General features: G+C 34.8%; 1 protein-coding gene across 1 annotated transcript in view; it reads left to right on the top strand.

The window, feature by feature from the left end:
• The window catches only part of LRRIQ3 (leucine rich repeats and IQ motif containing 3), a gene marked incomplete at its 5' end in the record, with an annotated part of 152711 nt that overhangs the window by 100649 nt on the left and 28229 nt on the right, over positions 1 to 23833 (top strand). The window contains 2 exon segments of the mRNA XM_082612144.1: positions 5482 to 5585; positions 10111 to 10224. Of these exon segments, the coding sequence (XP_082468270.1) occupies positions 5482 to 5585; positions 10111 to 10224 (218 nt within the window).

Genomic DNA, 23833 nt, shown 5'->3' with positions numbered 1-23833 from the left:
TATATGGTTGCTGAAAGATCTGTTGACCTAATTATGCCTTTCAAACAATTATTTAAACCATGTTTCAAATTCCCTGCCTTTTTAGTGTTCTGTATTGTAAATCAGCTTTCTTCTTTGTTTCCTTGCATTAAATTTAAACTTTATAATATCTGTTTTCTGTTACCTTTCATTCATCTGCTTTCCAGCTTCCAACTGTTTCTTTGGTGTTACTGCTATTTTATTTCTTTCTGTCTCATTGTCTTTACATGTTCTTTTCTTTTTGATTATGGTACTGAGGTATAGGGAGGAAACAAAAAAAAAACGATATGTTTAAACAATTCTTTCTTTTTTATCTGAAATCTAGATTGATATTTTAAATTGAGCCAACTTGTATTCACATTTTATATTAAATATATGAAAGTAAGGAAAGGTAGGAAGGTGAAAAGGAGGGAATAGGGAGTTTTGGAACACATATTCTGTTACAGACAAGGGATGTTTTAACCCTTGGAAAACATCACTTATAAATCATGTTGAATCCTGATTTACTTCCCTCTCAAGTGAATGCTTTGTGCAGCCACAATCAATGGATCATGAACATTAAAATGTGTTAACCATCCCAGTGCTAGATAGTGTCACATTGTAACATTTAATTTAATTTATTATTTCCCTTTTACAGATGAGGAAGGTGAGTCTAAAGAGCTAAGATAATTTATCCAAGATCACATAATCCAAAAGTTTCAGAGCTGTACTATTCCCAGGCTCTGTTTCCTGATTCAAAATCTAGTGCACTTTCTGTTTCACCATGATGTCTCCTGAGGACTGTAAATGTAGCACTATGTAATAATTAAATCATAAGTATGGGAATATGGTTGTATTAAATTAAGCTATCTGAATCTATGAAACCTAATAAAATCAGTCATTTCATCATTCCAAATATTGTGGACCCACCCATTTTATATAAAATTCTATTAATTATTTCCCATTTATTTTAATGTTTCTGATGTTTAAAAAAAGCCATGAGGGTTAAGGAGTATCTTACTTATCTAAAATCATTATAATTAGAAGAATTAAAGTAAAATAACATTCCCTCCCCATATTTCTTTTATTTAAATCACAATTAACTTATACTTGCTTTAACAAATTGGTCAATTTTAAAGCAGCCAGAAATTGTATGATGTTGCTTCAACAGTTTATTATTATTTTTTTAGCATGAGTTTTTATCAAGTCAGTATTAAAAATTACTTTTATTTTCTTTAACCAAGTAGTATTTTCTGTTACTTTGCAATTATTACATTTTTCTATTTAGGATTATTTTAATCCACTTTACCAATTTTTAAGTAATAACATATTCAAATATATAGTTAAGGTCATACAGGATGAGAAATGCCTTTTCTTCTTAGCAGTGTTTCTCCTTCATTCAGTATAAAGATTTCCTTTCAGAATGATTGGTATAATTTCTTTCTCTGACCATACTCAAGTATGGGTTCAACAAACCTTAGTTTGGAAGATTAGAAAGTTTGGCAGTTCCCTCCTTCTACTATTTAGTTACTATTAAGTAAAACCATTGTGTTTGAGATGCAAACCTTTCTGGGCTACTTATTCATTTACTCTAAATTGAAAGATGAGCAACTCTGAGAGTACTGAGTGGGAAGAGTGCTGTTGCAGTCCCATAGGAAGCAGCCTCTTTTAACTTTCGTGATTTTCCTAAGAAGAATCCTTTTCAATCCCTGCTTCTAACTATTTTTTGGTGTTTGTAAAAAACTATTTATGACAAATTCTTAAGTCCATTGGATCACACTTTTCATTATTATCCAAATATTCTATTTCTTTGCTGATTTTTCTTTTGTCTACTTAACCAAGAATTGAAAGAGATATGTTGAAATCTTCCACTAAAAATGTGAATTTGTTTGCTTCTCCTTAATTCTGTCAAATTTTGAAGTTATTTTATTAAGTACCCACATGATTATAATTGTTACATATTTTTGGTAAATTGAATCTTTTATTATTATATATTTATCTCATTTATTCCTAATAATGCTTTTTCCTCATACTCTCTATTGTCTGATATTAGTATAGCTGCTCAGGTGTATTTTGGATAAAATCTTCCTAATACATTTTTTTCATCTTTTCACTTTTGAATTTTTGCTTTATATACATATATATATATATATATATATATATATATATATATATATATATATATATATGTTATGAAAATAGGAAATTGTTGGTCCAGTTTCTGTACTCCATTTATTTTTACTATATTTATTGAGATAGTTGGGCCTATTTCTAGCTTCTACATTTTTTTTCCAGTTTGTTCTGCTCTTTCTGTTTCTGCTTTTTTTCTTATTTTTCTTCATATTTGATATCTACATTTTTTTCTTCCCTTTGACTTTTTATTTTGAAATCATTTCAAATTACAGAAGTTACAAAAATAGCAAATTATTCCTAAATATCCTTCACCCATTCCCCATATATTACATCTTATATAATCATAGCACAATTATCAAAACCAGAAATTTAATTAACATTCATACAATACTATCTTATCTGTGAACCATATTCATGTTTTGCCAGTTATCTGACTAATATTCATTTTTTTGTCCAGGATCAAGTCCTATTATATGAGGCTATAGTAGGAAACCTTTTATCTTTTATCGTAGACAATTTTTTACCCTCACATTTGAACAATAAGTTGGCTAAATTTAAATTAATTAATTAATTTTTTGCTGTGTCGGGTCTTAGTTGTGGCACACGGGATCTTCATTATGGCATGCATGATCTTTCATTGCGGCTTGCAGGCTTCTTTTTAATTGTGGCATGTGGGCTTCTTTCTAATTGTGGTGCGTGGGCTTCTCTCTAGTTTTGTCATGTGGGTTTTTCTCTCTCTAGTTGTGGCATTCAGGTTCCAGGGCACATGGGCTCTGTAGTTGTGGCACACAGGTTCCAGAGCATGTGGGCTTTGTAGTTTGCAGCATGCAGGCTCTCTAGTTGAGGCACACAAGCTCAGTAGTTATGGCACACGGGCTTAGTTGCCCCACAACAAGTGGGATCTTAGTTCCCGGACCAGGCATCGAACGCATGTCCCCTGCATTGTAAGGCAGATTCTTTACCACTGGCCCACCAGGGAAGTACCATAAATTTTAAAGTCTATGTTTAAGATTATTTTCTTTCAATACAGACATACTTCATTTTATTGCACTTTGCTTTATTGCACTTTGTAGATATGCATTTTTTACATATTGAAGGCTTATGGCAGTGTGCATCAAGCAAGTCTATTGGCAGTGTTTTTCCAACCACATTTTCTCTCTTTGTGTCTCTGTTTCACATTTTGGTAATTCTTGCAGTATTTGAAACTTTTTCATTATTATATTTGTTATGGTGATCTGTAATCAATGATATATTATATTGCTATTATAATTGTTTTGGGGCACCACAAACCATGCCCATAAAAGATGATTAATTTAATCAATAACTGTTATGTGTTTTCTGACTGCTCCACCAACCAGCCATTTCCCCATTTCTTGCCGTCTGTTTGGGCCTCCCTTATTACTTGAGACACAGGAATAGTGAAACTAGGCCAATTAATAACCCTACAATGGCCTCTAAGTGTTCAAGTCAAAGGAAGAGTCAAAAATCTCTCACTTTAAATCAAAAGCTAGAAATGGGGGCTTCCCTGGTGGCGCAGTGGTTGAGAATCTGCCTGCCAATGCAGGGGACACGGGTTAGAGCCCTGGTCTGGGAAGATTCCACATGTTGCAGAGCAACTAGGCCTGTGAGCCACAACTACTGAGGCTGCACATCTGGAGCCCGTGCTCTGCAACAAGAGAGGTCACAATAGTGAGAGGCTTGCACACCGCGATGAAGAGTGGCCCCCACTTGCCGCAACTAGGGAAAGCCCTCACACAGAAACGAAGACCCAACACAGCCAAAAATAAATAAATTTTAAAAAAAAGCTAGAAATGATTAAGCTTATTGAGAAAGGCAAGGTAAAAGCTGGGCATCTTGCACCAAACAGTTAGCCAAGTTGTAAATGCAAAGGACAAATTATTGAAGGAAATTAAAAGTGCTACTCCAGTGAACACATGAATAATAAGAAAGCAAAACATTCTTATTACTGATATTGAGAAAGGTTTAGTGGTCTGGATAGAAAATCAAGCCAGCCACAACATTCCCTTAAGGCAGAGCTTAATCCAGAGCAAGACCCTAACTCTCTTCAATCCTATGAATGATGAGAGAGCTGAGGAAACTGCAGAAGAAAAGTTAGAAGCTAACACAGTTTGGTTTATGAGGTTGAAGGAAAGAAGCCATCTCCGTAATATAAAAGTGCAAGGTGAAGTACCAAGTGCTGATGTAGAAGGTGCACCAAGTTATCCAGAAGATCTAGCCAAGATAATTAATGAACGTGCCTACACTAAACAACAGATTTTTAATGTAGACAAAACAGCCTTATATTGGAAGAAGATGCCATTGAGTACTTTCATAGTTAGAGAGGAAAAGTCAATGTTTGGTTTCAAAGGACTCTCTTGTTATGGGCTAATGCAGCTGGGGATTTTAAGTTGAAGCCAATGCTCATTTACCATCCTGAAAATCCTAGGGTCCTTAGAATTATGCTAAATCTTCTCTGTCTGTGTTCTATTAATGGAACAATAAAGCCTAGATGACAGCCCATCTCTTTACAACATGGTTTCCTGAATATTAAACCCACTGTTTAGACCTACCACTTAGAAAAAAAAGATTTCTTTCAAAACATTACTGCTCATTGAAAATGCAACTGCTCATCCAATAGTTCAGATGGAGATATCTGATGAGATTATTATTTCTCTCATGCCTACTAACACAATATCATTCTGCAGTCCATTGATCAAGGAGTAATTTCTACTTTCAAGTCTTATTTTAAGAAATATATTTTTTTACAGCTATACCTGCCATAAATAGCAATTCATCTAATGGATTTGTGCAAAGTAAATTGAATACCTTCTGGAAAGGATTCACCATTGTAGATGCTGTTAAGAACATTCATGATTTATGGGAGGAGATAAAAATAACAACACTAATAGGAGTTTGAAAGAAGTTGATTCCAACCCTCATGGATGACTTTGAGGAGTTCAAGACTTCAGTGGAGGAAGTAACTGCAGATGTGGTGGAAATACCAAAAGAATTAGAAGTGGAGGCTGAACATGTGACTGAACTGCTTCAATCTCATGATAAAACTTGAACAAATGAGGAGTTGCATCTTGTAGATGAGCAAAGTGGTTTCTTGAGATGGAATCTACTTCTGGTGAAGATGCTGTGAACATTGTTGAAATGACCACAGAGGATTTAGAATATTACATAAACTTAGTTGACAAAGCAGCGGCAGGGTTTCAGAGGATTGACTTCAATTTTGTAAGTTCTTCTGTGGGTAAAATGCTATAAGACAGCATTGCATGCTACAGAGAAATTGTTTGTGAAAGGAAGAGTGGATTGATGAGGTAAATTTCATTACTGTCTTATTTTAAGAAATTGTCACAATCACCCTGTTGTTCAGCAACTACCACACTTCAGCCAGCAGCCATCAACATCAGGGCAAGATCTCCCAAGACTTGCTGAAATCTCAGAAGATGGTTAGCAGTTTTTAGTAATAAAGTACTTTTAATTAAGGTATATACATTTTTCAACATAACACTATTGCACACTTAATAGACTATACTATAGTGTAAACATAATTTACATCCACTGGGAAACCAAAAAATTTGTGGGTCTCGCTTTATTGCAATATTTGCTTTATCATGGTGGTCTGGAACTGAACCTGTAGTATCTCTGAATTATGCCAGTATTTCAAAACTATCACTCCATTGTCTTCTTGTATTCATTGTTGCTGTTGAGAAATCTGATATCATTTTGTTCTTATTCCTTTAGAAGCTTTTAATGTTGTCTCTCTGTCTTTGGTCTTTAAATTTCACTATAATATGGTTATATTATATATATATTTATTTTTACTCTTTCTTCTACTTAGCATATCTTACATTTATTTCTTCACATATTTTCTCCTCTCCATTTTTATTTTTCTCACCTTCTGGGACACCAGTTACCTAAGCACTTTTACTTCTCTTCTCTGTATCTTTCAATTTCTTTTTAATTTTGTATCTCTTCATCCTTCCCAGACTTCTTTTGGGAAAATTGCTCAATCTGATCTTTAAACTCATGAATTATTCTTTAGTAACATCCATTTTACTATTTGTATTGTCTACCTAAGATTTTCACTTATATCCTTTATTACTAATTTTTCTCATTCTTGTTTTATATTGCTTTTTATTCCCTTTTCTTTTTTTGGTAAGTTCAATATAATTATGTGAAATTTTTATTCTAATTTTGCTTCTTGTAGCATCTGTTGTCCAGATTGTTATCTTTTTCTTGATACCGTTTTATTTTAACCTGTGAGAACATATTCCCAGAGATTCTCTGATTTCTCAGTGCTTATTCTTCTTTATAAAGGCTATGTTCCAGTTACATATACAGTGCTACTTATAATTCCAAGAATATGACACTGTGCCTTTGCTTATGTTTTTTTCCTCCAACTGAAATTTATCCATTTTTGCCTGTTGAAACCCACTTGTTCTGCAATACCTTGATTATATTTGTTTTCTCCACGAAGCTTTTGTTCTCCTCAATAATTACAATTAATACCTTCATCTTACACATCTCATAACACTCTATACGTACTTTTGTAAAATTTTTATTTATTTAATTTATCTATTTTTGGCTGCTTTGGGTCTCGTTGCTGCACATGGGCTCTCTCTAGTTGTGGCAAATGGAGGCTACTCTTCGTTCTGGTACACAGGCTTCTCATTACAGTGGTTTCTCTTGCTGCAGAGCATGGGCTCAGTAGTTGTGGCTTGCAGGCTGTAGAGCACAGGCTCAGGAGTTGTGGGGCATGAGCTTAGTTGCTCCACAGCATGTGGGATCTTCCCAGATCAGGGCTTGAACCTGTGTCCCAGCATTGGCAGGCAGATTCTTAACCACTGCTCCACCAGTGGACTCCTTTATGTACTTTTTTATTATGATTGTTTTTGGCAAACTTCCCCCTGCCAAAATATGAAGTTATTGAAAATAATGACTGAGTTTTCTTTCTCTCTGTCTTCCCTAACATTTGGCAGTGTATCGTACCCACACAGAGTATTCTTAAGTGATCTTGAGTCAATGTATAAATGAAATCTACCTTTATCTGAGACAGGTAAATTGCATGGCAACAAGTAAGCAAAAGCATAAACATAATGTGGGGAAGCAAACTATCCACAAGGGTAATATATGATTTTTAACGTTTAATTAGAAATAACATATAATTATGCTATACTGTGGTTTTTCTTATCCTTATATTGTTACTATAAGACCAGCCAGAATAATTCATAGTTTATAAACGCTGAGTATTGAAACTCCTACATGGGACCATATTTCCCTGTTTACTTTCTCACCATGACATTTCAAGTTGCCAAAACTTTTAAAATATTTAACAGATAAACAAATACACTAATGAATGAAGCACCCATGGCTATTTGTACCATGACTGTGTGTCTCACTTTTGCTCTGGAAAGTCTCAATTAGTGCCTGGTGTAATTTTTAGTAATAGTGCCTTTCAGTCTTGAACATGTCCCAATTTGAATGATATATTATATGATTACATAAGTTATGTGCCATCCTCACTTTCTCTCATCCATAGGCCAATTTAAAACTTTACTAATAATTTCAAGGATACAAATAATCAAGAGGCTCAAATGAAGTGGGAGAGATCTGGGACGTCGGGGTGGCTTTCCAGGTTCTTTCTTCCCTTGAAGCATTTGCACGTATGGCCCAGCAAAATAGATGAAATCTCTAGTGAGGTTTATGGGTTTACCTCACACAGAGGCAAGTGTTTCCATTATGAAATATTTCTACCTTATATTTCAGAAAGTTGTATAGTTTCTATGACACTCTCCAGAGAGTGTAACCTCATACATTCTGGGTTTATTTAATACAAGCAATCCTTTAGCCAGGCACCATCCTGCTAAGGTCATTCAATAGATAAGGTCTCCTCCTAGAAAATATCATTGCCCATTTTTTTTTTCTGGAGTTCCAGATGGCATGGAAATTGGACCAGATCATCTGCATTTTTTCCTTTCCCCATGGGCACCTTATAAACAGAATGAATGGGTCACTGTTTGGATACTTTAACTCCTTCCTCCCACACCTCCCACACCTCCCACACGTTTTGAAATTTAGAGAGTATTTTATTACACTTAGATTTTTTAAAACTACACTTTAGGTTTTTACTACATATATATTTTTAACAGCTCTAGGTATTCAAAATCCAACAGTAAACAAGGCATGTAAAACCCTACCCTCATGGAACTAGCATATTAGTGGTAGACATGATATTACATGTGTCAGTAGAACTTCTGTAAGTTTATGAAGTTAAAAAGCCCTACCTGTAACATATGCATAAGGATATATATTACATTGTTTCATTTATATTAGCAAATAAATCAGTCTAATTATACATGACAGCTTAACTGCTGATTGTTTTTTATATTATCCAATATTCCTCTTACTAATTACTAGCTTGTAATAAATATATGCTTTATCTTATTTAACTTAAATTAAACCTATCATCACTTCTAGTTTTTATTTTATATTGCTTAACCAAATATTTTATTTTTTCTTTATGAAATACTGCAGGTCAGATTTTTTAGAGACATGATGCTTCACAAATGCCTGTTCTATCTCATATTTTGAGTTTTTTCCATTGTTAAAAATTAGACATATAAATTTCTTGATTTATACTGAAAGAGTATGGCATACCAGACAGACACTGCAACCCTACAAGTGTGTGTTAGTAGTGTTTTCTTAACCCTCTATTATAAGTATAGCTGAAAGATGGGACAATTCTATACAGTTATTTCAGACAGCATTTATATTTCAGGTACAGTTATGAGGAAGCAAATTCAGATATTTTTCAGAAAGTGCCAGCTGTTATATAAAAGACATTTCTGAGAACAAAACTGCTATTTCCAATTCAGAATATAAGGTCACAGGGTTAATTATGTGAGGGTCATTATATCCAAGTGCCTGTGATCAGATTTATACAATTTTTAGTTATTTTACCTCCATTATATACTTTGTCTTCCTAAATCCACTTATGAGTCTGCAATGAAGAGTCTAAAGGATATTTTATGGTTTCCATTGAAACACATTACATTTTCTGCCTCCAACATTTTTCTTCCAAATTCATCCAATTTATCATATCTTGCTGATTTCAATCCACTTGTGCTTTAGGCAATTTGAACAGTGCTTTTTCTTTTTTTTTTCTTTTCTCCTAAATTGTTTGCTAGAATGACTGAATTTTAGTCCAGGATATAAAGCAGTATCAACTAAATTACTTCAGATGAGTAATTAGAGTATACTCATGCATATAAAATTAAAAACCTTTGTTGCCAGATATAAAATTCAAAGAAAACAAAAATATATTTTATATCAGTATAATAGTTCACATTGCTTTTCAAGTATATTTAATATTCTTACTACCAAGAACGGAGAAGGAGAAGGTTAAATTCAAATGAGAAAGTAAGTATAGCTTGATGGAAAGAAAATAGGTTTTTGAGTCAGATATATTTGGATTTACTTTCTGAGTCTAAGCAACAATACCATATATTCCATATACTCTCCTACGTTGCTCAGTTTCCCACACACTTAGGATTTATGTGATTATTTCTGTCTACTTGACGGTGAGCAAAAGTGAAACTTAATCACTTCAGAGTAAAAGCAATTAAGAGCATCATTCTCTTTCCCTGCTTGTAGATCTTGGAGGCCATGTGTTCCATTAGCATATCTGAAAGTTACTACTGACACACATTGGTTCTTAGATGAGAAATAGATAAATCTTTACTGTGCTAAGCTACTGTGTTTATAGAGATAGAAATTAAGGTTAATTATGCTGATAAATACAGAAATTGATACCATAACAAAACCCTTAAATATTGTCTCATCTTAGTGACCAGATGCGAAAACTGATTGAGACTGGAAAAAATGGCAATCTAAGATTTGTAGTAGCAAAGCATTTATTTCCCTGTTATAACTTGGAAGGCAAACTATGTGTCTACTAACTTATGGCTTTAGGGAAAAAAGTTGAAAAACAGAGTATTGCTTCTGTGTATTGGTTGTACTGGACTGTGTTTGGCAAATTACCCTATGGAAAGAAAGAAGATCTCAGCAAAGTAGCTGGTTTTCAAGGTAAAATAAAAGAGAATGGAGAGTTCAGAAATTCAGGGCTTTGCACCTATGGAAAATCTGTCTGCTTCTATAATCCCAAATAGTAAAACAAAACAGGAGATTTAATAAGGCTTTGAGACAAAGGCCCAAACCTCTTAGTTGAAAATGGTGACTTAGGACAGAGATTAGATTAAGTGTGTGGGCTTCCCACCTATTGTTGCAGATAGCTTCATAGTAACTTCCATTAATTGCTAGAGAGATTGGAATAAAGTAAGAAAAAAAAAACCGATCTGAGTGCTACGTATGACTCCAAAAGACTTCTAAATGTGAATACTGGCACATGGAATGGACAGAAGGAAATAGATCAACATCTGAAATTTTAATGCAGAGGTATTACCAGAGTATCTTAGTCTGAAGTATCTTTGATCATCTAAGACTTAAATATACTCTGGAGTCTCTAATCTTTAGCAATCAAGCAGGAAAATCACTGAGAAAGCTTTTTGTAGCCTCCAAAGTAGACAATTCGCCCCACCTGAGATATGGCCAAGGAGGATAATGAAAGATAGAACTCCTCACAAAAAGCAGTATCAGGACTAATCCAGGAACCATCCACACCTAAAGGTAGGAGAGCTTCACAGAGGGTATCAGTGACTAGTGTGTGCCTCCAGTTCTTCCCATTTGTAGTTGATTTTTCCCTATACCAGTGTGTATATTCAGTATGTGTATGGATGGGTGGGGCAGGAGGCAGATGACTTGTCTTTGTAATTCATTAGTCTTTAGACAAAACCTCATCCAGACCTGATTAATAGACTGTTGCACACATCTAGAGATGCTGAACTTGATGGGACTTTCAATTTTCTTTCTTCGGGAGTATATTTTATATTTAGGAAAAAAGGGGATCAAAGGATCTGTGGTGACCTCTGGCAATGATTTTGTGCTTACAAAATATTCCACTTGTTTCTCTACAGTTCCCAGCTTCTCTCGAAGTTTGATTGGGGCCATAAAATTTATTTATTTCTTTTGTTTATTTTATTTTATTTATTTTTTATGATATGCGGGCCTCTCACTGTTGTGGCCTCTCCTGTTGCGGAGCACAGGCTCCGGACGCGCAGGCCCAGCGGCCGTGGTTCACGGGCCCAGCCGCCCCGCAGCATGTGGGATCTTCCCGGACCGGGGCACGAACCCGTGTCCCCTGTATCGGCAGGCGGACTCTCAACCACTGCGCCACCAGGGAAGCCCAGGGGCCATAAAATTTAGTTCTAGTCAGTAGATTGCCACTCGAAGTAAGTACGTTACTTCTGGGATAAGGTAGTTAAGCACACCATTCCCTCACTTTTCTTCCTTCAAAGTCCTTGGAGAGCTCATGTTTCAGATGGTCTTGCTAAACTGTAGAGGAGGGAGGTCCCATCTAATTTAGATTTACATGAGCAAAAAATCAACCTTTGTTAACCATTCGATTTTAAGTTTTATCTGCTAGTGTTAATTATTCTAACTATAGTATTGCATCTTATTTATTCAAAAGGGTAGAATAAAAGGATGTACTAAAAAGGTATTCCACAAGTGTGCTATAAAAATTAATTAATAACAGATGTGTATAGTATTTGGCATAAGGCTGAGCACATGGCATAAATTCAGTCACATAGCAAAATGTCTAGCATGTAGTAAATGTTCAATAAATGTTATCTGCTGCTGTTATTATTTCTGTTGTTATTGTTAGACTTCATATGCTGATAGACCTGAGCTTTTATCTATGAAATTTCTCTGTGGTTTCACCAAGAAATTTATCCATTGCATAAAATATTTTTGAGAATTTACCAAGGTAGGTGGTAAATGATAGAGGCCCATAGGGGATTACTGAGTACAGATTATGTCAATTAAATCTAATTTCCATTTTTATGTATTAAAACAACAATAAATAATTTCTATACAGTCTATCTTGATTTCAGGCGTATCTTTGAATTAAAGAGATTCTCATAAGAACATTCTGTATAAAGTGGAAAATATTTAGATATAAGTACAGTTTTTTCTAATACTTAACAACAATTATAAATGAATCAGTATTAACTTGGAGTTATATTTTTAATGGAATAGCTTGGTACCCCCTCTTTATTTCACTATTTTTAGGAAGGACCTAGTATAAAGTACAAACAGCATGATTATATATTTCATGAGGCTGGGAGAGTTAGCTAATATCCAATGAAAGAATAGGATTATGAATATTGAGACTGAAACAATAAGCTCAGTCCCATAAAATAATATTTTATAAGAATAGGTATAAATTTTTCACCTAAAAAAACTATTTAAACACAGACTAAAGGATACTTGGCTTAAAGCAAATTCATGTGATATAGAGTTAGACTTGCAGTTGCCCTCAATCTTATTATGAATGGAGAGTGTATTCTGTGCCTGTTCAATAGCTGGTAGATATTTGGTTTTATATATTATGGCATTTAGAATGAAAGAAAAGCCTATCGTTACACTCTAATGACAGAACTCTTACACCAGTACTTAGTGTTCAGATTATGGTTCACCCTTTAAAAGCATCATAACCAACTGAAGATCATTTAGAGAAGTATAATTTTGATGCTATGGGACTTGGAATTAAGCAAGGGATGACTTTCTTGATACAAAAACTTTCTTAAAATTAGAGAAGCTTAAAATTAAAATGAACTACTTCAAGAATTAGTGACATCCTTCACTGAAGGTATGCAAGCAAAAGCTGGGATAAGCATTTGCTGAGAGTATATGGAGAAGACAGTAAAATTAATTGGCTGGTTTGTAGTGCCATCTGTTTTGTCATAGTTTGTAATTCTTTCATTGTAAATACATTGTCTTTAGGTTGCTACTGTAATATAAGACACTGTAGGCCAGCAGTTCTTCCTGGAGGTCTACAAAGTTTAGATTATTTTCATGATAATAGTAAGACATTATTTGTCCTTTACACTTTCATTCTTTCATAGGTAGAGTTTTCCAGAGGCTATATATGTGATGATAGCATCACTGACTTTAACATGTAATGATTTTTTTATTCTTAAATGAATAATTTTTTTAAATTCTGTTTTAATTTATAATATGGTATAAATTTAAAAAGCTCTTCAAAGTTCTCAATTTTTAAAGGTATAAAGTGATACTATGAATAAGAAGTTGATCTAGGTGCTCTGACTACAGAATCAACATTCCTGATTTCATGGGGTTTACATTCTAAAGCAGGAATATAGACAACAAACAAATGAATGGATAAAGTAGATGTGGCACATATATACAATGGAATATTACTCAGCTATAAAAAGAAACGAAATTGAGTTATTTGTATCAAGGTGGATGGACCTAGAGTCTGTCATACAGAGAGAAGTAAGTTAGAAAGAGAAAAACAATACCATATGCTAACACATATATCTGGAATCTAAAAAAGAAAAATGGTGCTGATGAACATAGCGGCAGGGCAGGAATAAAGATGTAGACATAGAGAGTGGACTTGAGGACACAGGGAGGGGGGAGGGGGAAGCTGGGGTGAAGTGAGAGTATCATCGATATATATACACTGCTGAATGGAAAATAGCTAGTGGGAAGCAGCAGCATAGCACAGGGAGATCAGCTCGGTGCTTTGCAATGACCTAGAGGGATTGGGTAAGGAGGGTGGGAGGGAGACACAAGAGGGAAGGGAGGTGGGGATATATGTATGCATATGGCTGATTCACTTTGTCGTACAACAGAAACTAATACAGTGTTGTGAAGCAATTATACTCCAATAAAGATCTATGTTAAAAATGGTAGTAAGTAATATGAATTAAAAATAGAAATCTGATAGAGAGTTTAGGGAAGGGTGATGGGGTACTTTAGGTAACACAACCTTCTTTATATGTCAGTCAGCTTTACAAAAGTAAGGTCACTTCTGAAGAGATAGTACTTGTTCTGTGATGAAAGGGAAAGATCCATGTGAACGTTGTAATATGCCAAAAAGTATGCCAAGCAAAGGCAACAACAAAAGTTATAAAATGGGAGCAAGCTTCATATATTTGAGGATCAAAATGAAGTCCTATGAACCTAGTGTATAGTGAGTGAAGAATGATAAGTGTGGCTAAATGGGAAGAGGCTTGTAAGTAACCCAAATATCAGAATTCAGGCCTACCCTGTTGTACTCCTCTTCATAGTTATCTTTAAATATAACCTTTTCTAGCCATATTCATAAAAGAAAAAAATTATATTCACAACCCCAACAAACCCCAAGCAAAATAATATGTGGCAAAAGCCTAGAGTCACATTGCAAGTTTAATAAAGTCGAAATCCTGTGTAGAAGGGGGACTTCCAGAGAGGACTGTCAGACCCTCTCTCCAGCAAAACCACCATTTAACTGGTGAAAATTATAAAAAGCAATAATTTAAAGTCCCTGTAAATTATCCAAAGGACATATAGCAAATGGGGAACATTCATTCAAGAAAATCTACTAAATCTCAGTAAAAAGAGTGAGAGTTTGTGACATGTGAGCCATGACCTGCTTCTTTGCCCACTTCAGTTTTGCTCCAAGTTAAAGAAACAGAACCTCTACCTAGGATATACTCTGGACAGATGAGGCTGAAAAGAGTGTCTTTTTTTCCTTCAGTTCCTAGTGTAGGGCTACAGTTTTACCCTGGAGGGGTAGGCTGTTGGCATTTCTCCCTCCCCTAGCCCTATGTTGCAGAAGCTCTATTCCAGTCTGGCAAAGACAGAAGACCCCTACCCTCTCCTAGCCTATACTCATAAGTGGAATCTCTATCTCAGGCATGGAAGGGTGAGAAAACTGGGACTAGATTACCCCTACTCCAGCTTCCTCTTAGGTCAGAGCTTCCGTACAGGGAGGGGCAAACAAATAAGACCAGAGGCTACCACTTTTCTTTCCATCTGTCTGCTCATAGAGCAGGACTATCATTCCAGTAGAAACAGGCCCCTGCCCTCACCCCACCTTCTATGTAGTGGAACAGAAGTTCTGCCTAGGAGGTGAAGCAGACCATAAGGATGAAGAGTTCTGGAGCTCTGACTAAAAAGACTGAGTTTATCTGAAACAGTGGGAAAATTCCATGCCAAAGGACATTGTTTAAAGCAATGGATATTTTGGTGGAGAGCAATAAGAGGGTGTTGATAGTTCCATGAAACTGATAGCAACAAGTGAAGTGACAGAACAACCAGAAGTTTAACAGAGATACCATGGGAAAGGACAGCAAAGAATACTCCTGGGATCACAGTCAACCTTGAGGATCAAGAAGTTCTGTGCACATGCTCAGGAGCAATCAGAACAGTTTCCAATGAGAAACAGTGAGCAGAAACCTCTGGAGGAACCAATGCCAGAGTAGGAAAACCTGAAATAATTAATGGATTGCTAGAGGCACAATGTGGGAAAGTCTGAGAGATAAAAGTGACAAGGGGACCCAGTCATTAAAGGGCCCCCACATTTTTGTGAGTTTTACCTCCTGGAGCTTTAAATAAGTTCTCACAGTAAATATTGGAGAAATACACTTTCAGGCTTCTCACAAAGGGAGGGTGAAAGGAATCACTTTGAAATACACAGGAGCATTCTATTCTTCCTAACAACAAGGTCTGCCCTTAAGAGAAACTGTATAACAAGAGTCTAAACTACTGAGGTTTAATCAGAGCCTAACTGATTTGAAAGAAATACCTACCTAACCAAAGCCAAGTCTACCTTTCCACATGGAGGATGGGAAATACAACTACCATCTAGCATTCCTATCCCACTTAAGGGAGGAGTTCACTGAAAACACATGTGAAGTTTATAGTCCGGAAGCAAGGCTCACTAAAACACTGAGACCTAATAATAGGACCATAGAATGCTCCCCTTCCCTGACACCTTACTGCAAACGTTAATAAAGGCCTATTTACAGCAATGCATTTTACCCACTGCATCCTGTCCACTATCAAGAAAAAAACTATAAGACATAAAATAACACAACTTGAATAGATGGGACAAAGATCAGAATTAGACTCAGATATGGTAGGGCTGTTGCAATGATCAGACCAGAATTTAAAACAACCATGATAAATATACTAAGGAATCTAATGAATAAAGTAGACAGCATGAAAGAACAGATGGCCTATGTAAGGAGAGAGATGAAAATTCTAAGAAAGAACTGAAAGCAAATACTAGAGATGAAAAACACCTTAACAGTAATGAACAATGTCTTTGATGGGCTTATTAGTAGACAGAGCAGACTTTAGACCATGGAAAGTTATCAGGCATAAATACAGGCATTAAATAACAATAAGGGGTCATTTCTCCAAGAAGACATAGCAGTCTTTAACATTTATGTGCCTAACAACAGAGAATCAAAATATGTGTGGCAAAAACTGAAAAAAACAGCAAAGAGAAATAGGTGAATTCACTGTAATAGTTGAAGACTTCAACACCTGTCTATCAGAAATGGACAGATCCAGCAGGCAGAAAATCTGTAAGGACAGAGTTGAACCCCAAATACTATCAAACTACTGAGTATAAGGAACATCTATAGACTACTTCATGCAACAACAGCAGAATACCCATTCTTCTTAAGTTCACATGGAACATTCACCAAGATAGAACATGTCCTGGGCCATTAAAAACACTAAAATTTAAAAGAATAGGAATCATATAATATCTGCTTTCAGACCACAATGGAATGAAACTAGATACCAATAACAGAAAGATAGCTGGAAAGTCCCAAAATACTTGGAAATTAAATAAAATGTTTCTAAATAATATATAAACCAAAGAAGATCTCAAGAGAAATTTTAAATATGTAACTAAATTAAAATACAACTTACCAAACTTACTGGGAAAAAAATTACTGGGATACAGCAAAACCAGGATTTAGAGGGAAATTTAGAGCATTGAATGCATATTTTAAAGTAGGAGAAAGATCTAAATGCAATAATTTAGTCTCCCACCTTAAGAAACTAGAGAAATAAGAGAAATTTATAGTTCAAAGTAAGAGAAGAAAACAGATAATAAAATTTAGAGCAGAAATAAATGAAATTGAAAACAAGAAATCAATAGAGAATATCAACAAAAGAAAAAAAATTGGCTCTTTGAAAATATATATAAAATTGATAAGCCTCTAGGAAAGCTAATTAAGAAAAAGAGAAAGGCCACAGTTTTACTAATATCAGATATTTATAAAGAGGCGATATCACTTCTGATCCCATGGTCATTAAAAGGATAATAAATGAATACTACAAACAACTTTATGCCCACAAATTTGATAGTCAAGATGAAATGAATCAATTTATGAAAGACAAAATCTTCCAAAATTCACACAAGAAGAAATTGACAATCAGATAGGCCTATATCTATTAAAGAAATTGAATCAATAATTAATAACCTTCCAAATCATAAAGCAACAGACCTAGATGGATTTATTGGTCAATTCTTCCAAAGATTTAAGGAAAATCACACTTAGTCTCTACAGTTTATTTCAGAAGATATAAGCAGAAGGAATACTTTTTAACTAATTCTATGAGGCCAAAATTACCCTTGTAAGAAAATCAGAAAAAGATATTGCAAGGAAAGAAAACTACAGACCAATGTATTCCATAAACATAGATGTAAAAATTCTCAACAAAATATTGCCATGTTTAATCCACTGATGAATGAAAAGAAACATAACCATGATTAAGTGGGATTTACACCAGGTATCCAAATCTGGTTCAACGTACAAAAATCAAATAACATAACCAATTACATGAACAGGCTAAGAAAGAAAAATCATGAGACCATTCAATACAGTAAAATCATTTGACAAAATACAGCACACATTGATGATAAAAACTCAAACTAAACTAGGAAACGGGAACTTCCTCAACGTGGAAAAGAATACAAAAGTTGATAGCTAACTTCATGCTTAATGGCAAGAAGCTAGAAATTTTTTTTTAATGAAAATCAGAATGGATTTTTCCCCCTTTTTTGTTGAAGTATAGTTGATATACACTATTATATAATTTAGAGGTGTACAATATAGTGATTCACAATTGTTAAAGGTTATACTCCATTTAGAGTTATTGTAAATATTTGGCTATATTTCCTGTAGTGTACAATGAATCATTGTAGCTAATTTTATACATTATAGTTTGTACTTCTTAATCTCCTACCCCTTTGTTGCCCCTCCCCGCTTCCCTCTCCTAATTGGTAACCACTAGTTTGTTCTCTATATCTGTGAGTCTATTTCTTTTTTTGTTATTTTCACTAGTTTCTTAGGTTCCACAAATAAGTGATATCATTCTGTATTTGTCTTTCTCTGACTTATTTCACTTAGCATAATACCCTCCAGGTCCATTCATGTTGTTACAAATGACAAAATTTCATTCTTTGTAATGGCTGAGAGTATTCCATCATATATATACTACTACTTCTTTTTTATAAGTCTTTATTGAATTTGTTACAATATCGCTTCTGTTTTATGTTTTGTTTTTTTTCTGGCCACAAGGCATGTGGGATCTTAGCTCCCTGACCAGGGATTGAACCCCCACCCCCTGCATTGGAAGGCAAAGTCTTAACCACTGGACTGCCAGGGAAGTCCCATATATTACTACTTATTTACCATTAATCTGTTGATGGACACTTAGGTTTCTTCCATATCTTGTAAATAATAATGCTATGAACATTGGAGTGCATGTATCTTTTCAAATTCATGTTTGTTTGTTTTAATATACACCCAGGGGTGGAATTGCTGGCTTATATGGCAGTTCTAATTATAGTTCTTTGAGAAACCTTCATACTGTTTTCCACAGTGGCTGCACCAATTTACATTCCTGCCAACAGTGTACAAGGGCTCCCTTTTCCCCACATCCTTGCCAACATTTATTATTTGTGGGTTTTTTGATGCTAGCTATTCTAACAGGTGTGAAGTGATATGTCATTGTGGTTTAGATTTGCATTTCCCTGATGATTAGCGATGTTGCACATCTATTCATATGCCCATTGGCCATCATCGACCATCTGCGTGTTTTCTTTGGAAAAATGTCTATTAAGGTCTTCTGCCTATTTTTAAGTGGTCGTTTGCTTTTATTGACATTGAGTTGTATGAGATGTTTATATATTTTGGATATTAACTCGTTATTGGTCATAACATTTCCAAGCATTTTCTCCCATTCAGTAAATTGTATTTTCATTTCATCAGTGTTTCCTTTGCTGTGCAAAAGCTTTTAAGTTTAATTAGGTCCAATCTGTTTTGCTTTTATTTCCTTTGCTTTAGGAGACAGATCCAAAACAGTATTGTTGTGATTTATGTCAAAAAGTGTTCTGCCTATGCTTTCCTCTAGGAGTTTTATGGTTCCCAGTCTTACAACTATGTCTTTAATCCATTGAGTTTATTTTTGTACATGCTGTGAGAGAATATTCTAATGTTATTCTTTTACATGTATCTGTCCAGTTTTCCCAGCACTACTTATTGAAGAAACTTTCTTTCCTCCATTGTATATTCTTGCCTCCTTTGCTGTAGATTAATTGACCATAAGTGTGTGGGTTGATTTCTGGGCTCCTGATTCTATTCCATTGATTTATATGTCTGTTTTTTTGCCAGTACCATACTGTTTTGATTACTGTAGCTTTGTAGTATAGTCAGAAGTCAGGGACCATGATTTCTCCAGCTCTGTGTTCCTTTCTCAATAGTGTCTTGGCTATTTGTGGTCTTTTGTGTTTGCACATAAATTTTAAAATTATTTGTCCTTGTTCTGTGAAAATGCCATTGGTATTTTGATAGAGATTGTATTGAATCTGTAGGTTGCCTTGGGTATTATGGTCTTTTTAACAATATTAAATCTTCCATCCAAGGACATGTTATATCTTTCCATCTGTTTTTGTTGCTTCAACTTCTTTTATCAGTGTCTTATGGTTTTCTGAGTACAGGTCTTTTACCTCCTTAAGTAGGTTTATTCCTAGGTATTTTATTCTTTTTGGTGCAATGGAAAATGAGATTGCCTCCTTGATTTATCTTTCTGATCTTCTGTTGTTAGTGTATAGAAATGCAACAGAGTTCCGTGTATTATTTTTGTATCCTGCAACTTTAATGAATTCACTGATGAGCTCTAGTAGTTTTCTGGTGATATTTTTAGGATGTTCTATATATGCTATCAAGTCATCTGCAAACAGTGACAGTTTTACTTCCTTCCTAATTTGTATTCTTTTTATTTCTTTGTTTTTGTCTGATCGTTGTGGCTAGGACTTCCTGTATTATGTTGAATAAAAGTGGCAAGAGTGGACATCCTGCTCTTGTTCCCGATCTTAGAGAAGATGCTTCTAGCTTTTTACTGCTGAATATGATGTTAGCTGTGGGTTTGTCTTATATGAACTTTATTATGTTGAGATAGGTTCTCTCTGTGCCCACTTTCTGGAGAGTTTTTATCACAAATTTATGTTAAACTTTGTCAAAAGCTTTTCCTGCATCTATTGAGATAATCATATTTTTTTATTCTTCAATTAGTGTGGTGTATCACATTGATTGATTTGTGGATATTGAAAAATCCTTATATTCCTAGGATAAATCTCACTTGATCTTGGTGTACGATCCTTTTAATAAAGTGTTTGATTTGGTTTGCTAGTATTTTTTTTGAATTTTATTTTATTTTTAAGCAGCAGGTTCTTATTAGTTATCTATTTTATACAAATCAGTGTATATATGTCAAGCCCAATCTCCCAATTCATCCCATCACTCACCCCCACTTTTCCCCGTTGGTGTCCATATGTTTGTTCTCTACATTTGTGTCTCTATTTCTGCCTTGCAAACTGGTTCATCTGTACCATTTTTCTAGATTCCACATATATGTGTTAATATATGATATTTGTTTTTCTCTTTCTGACTTACTCCACTCTGTATGACAGTCTCTAGGTCCATCCACATCTCTACAAATGACCCAATTACTTTCCTTTTTATAGCTGAGTAATATCCCATTGTATATATGTACAACATCTTTTTTATCCATTCATCTGTTGATGGGCATTTAGGATGCTTCCATGACCTGGCTATTGAAAACAGTGCTGCAATGAACATTGGGGTGCATGTGTCTTTTTGAATTATGGTTTTCTCTGGGCATATGCCCGGTAGTGGGATTGCTGGGTCATATGGTAATTCTATTTTTAGTTTTTTAAGGAACCTCCATACTGTTCTCCATAGTGGCTGTATCAATTTACATTCCCACTAACAGTACAAGAGGGTTCCCTTTCCTCCACACCCTCTCCAGCATTTGTTGTTTGTAGATTTTCTGATGATGCCCATTCTAACTGGTATGAGGTGATACCTCATTGTGGTTTGATTTGCACTTCTCTAATAATAATTTGTGATGTTGAGCAACTTTTCATGTGCCTCTTGGCCATCTGTATGTCTTCTTTGGAGAGATGTCTATTTAGGTCTTCTGCCCACTTTTGGATTGGGTTTTTTGTTTTTTTAATATTGAGCTACCTGAGCTGTTTATATATTTTGGAGATTAATCCTTTGTCTGTTGATTCATTTTCAAATATTTTCTTCCAGTCTGAGAGTTGTCCTTTCGTCTTGTTTGTAGTTTCCTTTACTGTAGAAAAGCTTTTAAGTTTCATTAGGTCCCATTTATATATTTTTGTTTTTATTTCCATTACTTTAGGAGGTGAATCAAAAAAAATCTTGCAGTGATTTATGTCAAAGTGTGTTCTTCCTATGTTTTCCTCTAAGTGTTTTATAGTGTTCAGTCTTACATTTAGGTCTTTAATCCATTTTGAGTTTACTTTTGTGTATGGTGTTAGGGAGTGTTCTAATTTCATTCTTTTACATGTAGCTGTCCAGTTTTCCCAGCACCACTTATTGAAGAGACTGTCTTATCTCCATTGTATATCCTTGCCTCCTTTGTCATAGATTAGTTGACCATAGGTGCATGAGTTTATCTCTGGGCTTTCTATCCTGTTCTATTGTTCTGTATTTCTGTTTTTGTGCCAGTATCATATTGTCTTGATTACTGTAGCTTTGTAGTATAGTCTGAAGTCAGGGAGTCTGATTCCTCCAGCTCTATTTTTTTCACTCAAGGTTGCTTTGGCTATTCGGGGTCTTCTGTGCCTCCATACAAATTTTAAGGGTTTTTGTTTGTTTGTTTTGTAAAAAAAAGCCATTGATAATTTGATAGGGATTGCACTGAATCTGTAGATTTCTTTGGCTTTTACAGTCATTTTCACAATACTGATTATTCCTATATTGCCAGAGCCCCAGGTTGGAAGCCTGACGTGGAGCTCAGAAACTTCACTCCAGTGGGTGGACTTCTGTGGTATAATCCTTCTCCAGTTTGTGAGTCACCCACCCAGCGGTTATGGGATTTGATTTTATTGTGATTGTTCCCCTCCTACTGTCTCATTGTGGCTTCTCCTTTGTCTTTGGATGTGCATTATCTTTTTTGGTGAGTTCCAGTGTCTGCATGTTGATAATTGTTCAGCAGTTAGTTGCGATTCCGGTGCTCTCACAAGAGGGAGTGAGCACATGTCGTTCTACTCTGCTATATTGAACTGAGCACCAGTTTGCTAGTATTTTTGTTGATAATTTTTACATTTATGTTTATGAGTGACAATGACCTATAATTTTCTTTTTTCATAATATCTTTGTCTGGTTTTGGTATCAGGGTGCTGCTGGCCTCATAGAATGAGTTTGGAAATGTTCCTTTCTCTGAAATTTTTTGGAATAGTTTGAGAAGGATAGGTGTTAACTCTTCTCTAAATGTCTAGTAGAGTTCATCTGTGAAGGCATCTGGTCCTGGACTTTTGTTTGTTGGGAGTTTTTAAATTACTGATTCAATTTCCTTACTAGTAATTGGTCTGTTCATATTTTCTATTTCTTCCGGTTAAGTCTTGAAAGATTGTACCTTTCTAAGAACTTGTCCATTTCTTCCAGGTTGTCCATTTTATTGGCATGTAGTGCTTGTAGTTGTCTCTTAAGATCTTCTGTATTTCTGTGGGGTCAGTTGTAACTTCTCCATTTTCATTTCTGATTTTATCAATTTGGGCCCTCTTTTTTTCTTGATGAGTTTAGTTAAAGGTTAATCAATTTTGTTTATCTCTTCAACAAACTATCTTTTAGTTTCATTGATTTTTTCTATTGTGTTCTTCATCTCTATTTCATTTATTTCTGCGCTGATCTTTATGATTTCTTTCCTTCTACTAACTTTCAGTTTTGTTTGTTCTTCTTTCTCTAATTCCTTTAGATGTAAGATTAGGTTGTTTATTTGACATTTTTCTTATTTCCTGAAGTAAGCTTGTATTGCTCTAAATTTCCCTCTTAGAACTGCTTTTTCTGCATCCCATAGATTTTGGAATGGTGTGCACTTGAAAAGAATGTGTATTCTGCTGCTTTTGGGTGGAATGTTCTATATATATCAGTTAAGTTCAGTTGGTCTAATGCCAGTATTTCCTTATTGATTTTCTGTCTGGAAATCTGTCCATTGATATAAGTGGGATGTTTAAATCCCCTACTATTATTGTGTTACTCTTGATATGTCCCTTTATGCCTATTTATATTTGCTTTATATATTTAGGTGCTCCTATGTTAGATGCATGTATATATACAATTGTTATATCTTCTTGGATTGATCCCTTGATCATTATGTAGTGTCCTTCTTTGTCTCTTGTAACAGTTTTTATTTTAATGTCAATTTTGTCTGG

Source organism: Mesoplodon mirus (assembly GCF_964341445.2).
Source record: "Mesoplodon mirus genome assembly, chromosome: 3".
In the NCBI taxonomy this organism is placed as follows: Eukaryota; Metazoa; Chordata; class Mammalia; order Artiodactyla; family Ziphiidae; genus Mesoplodon; species Mesoplodon mirus.
The sequence above is the reverse complement of the archived record's forward strand: the minus strand, read 5'-3'. Positions and strand labels throughout refer to the sequence as shown.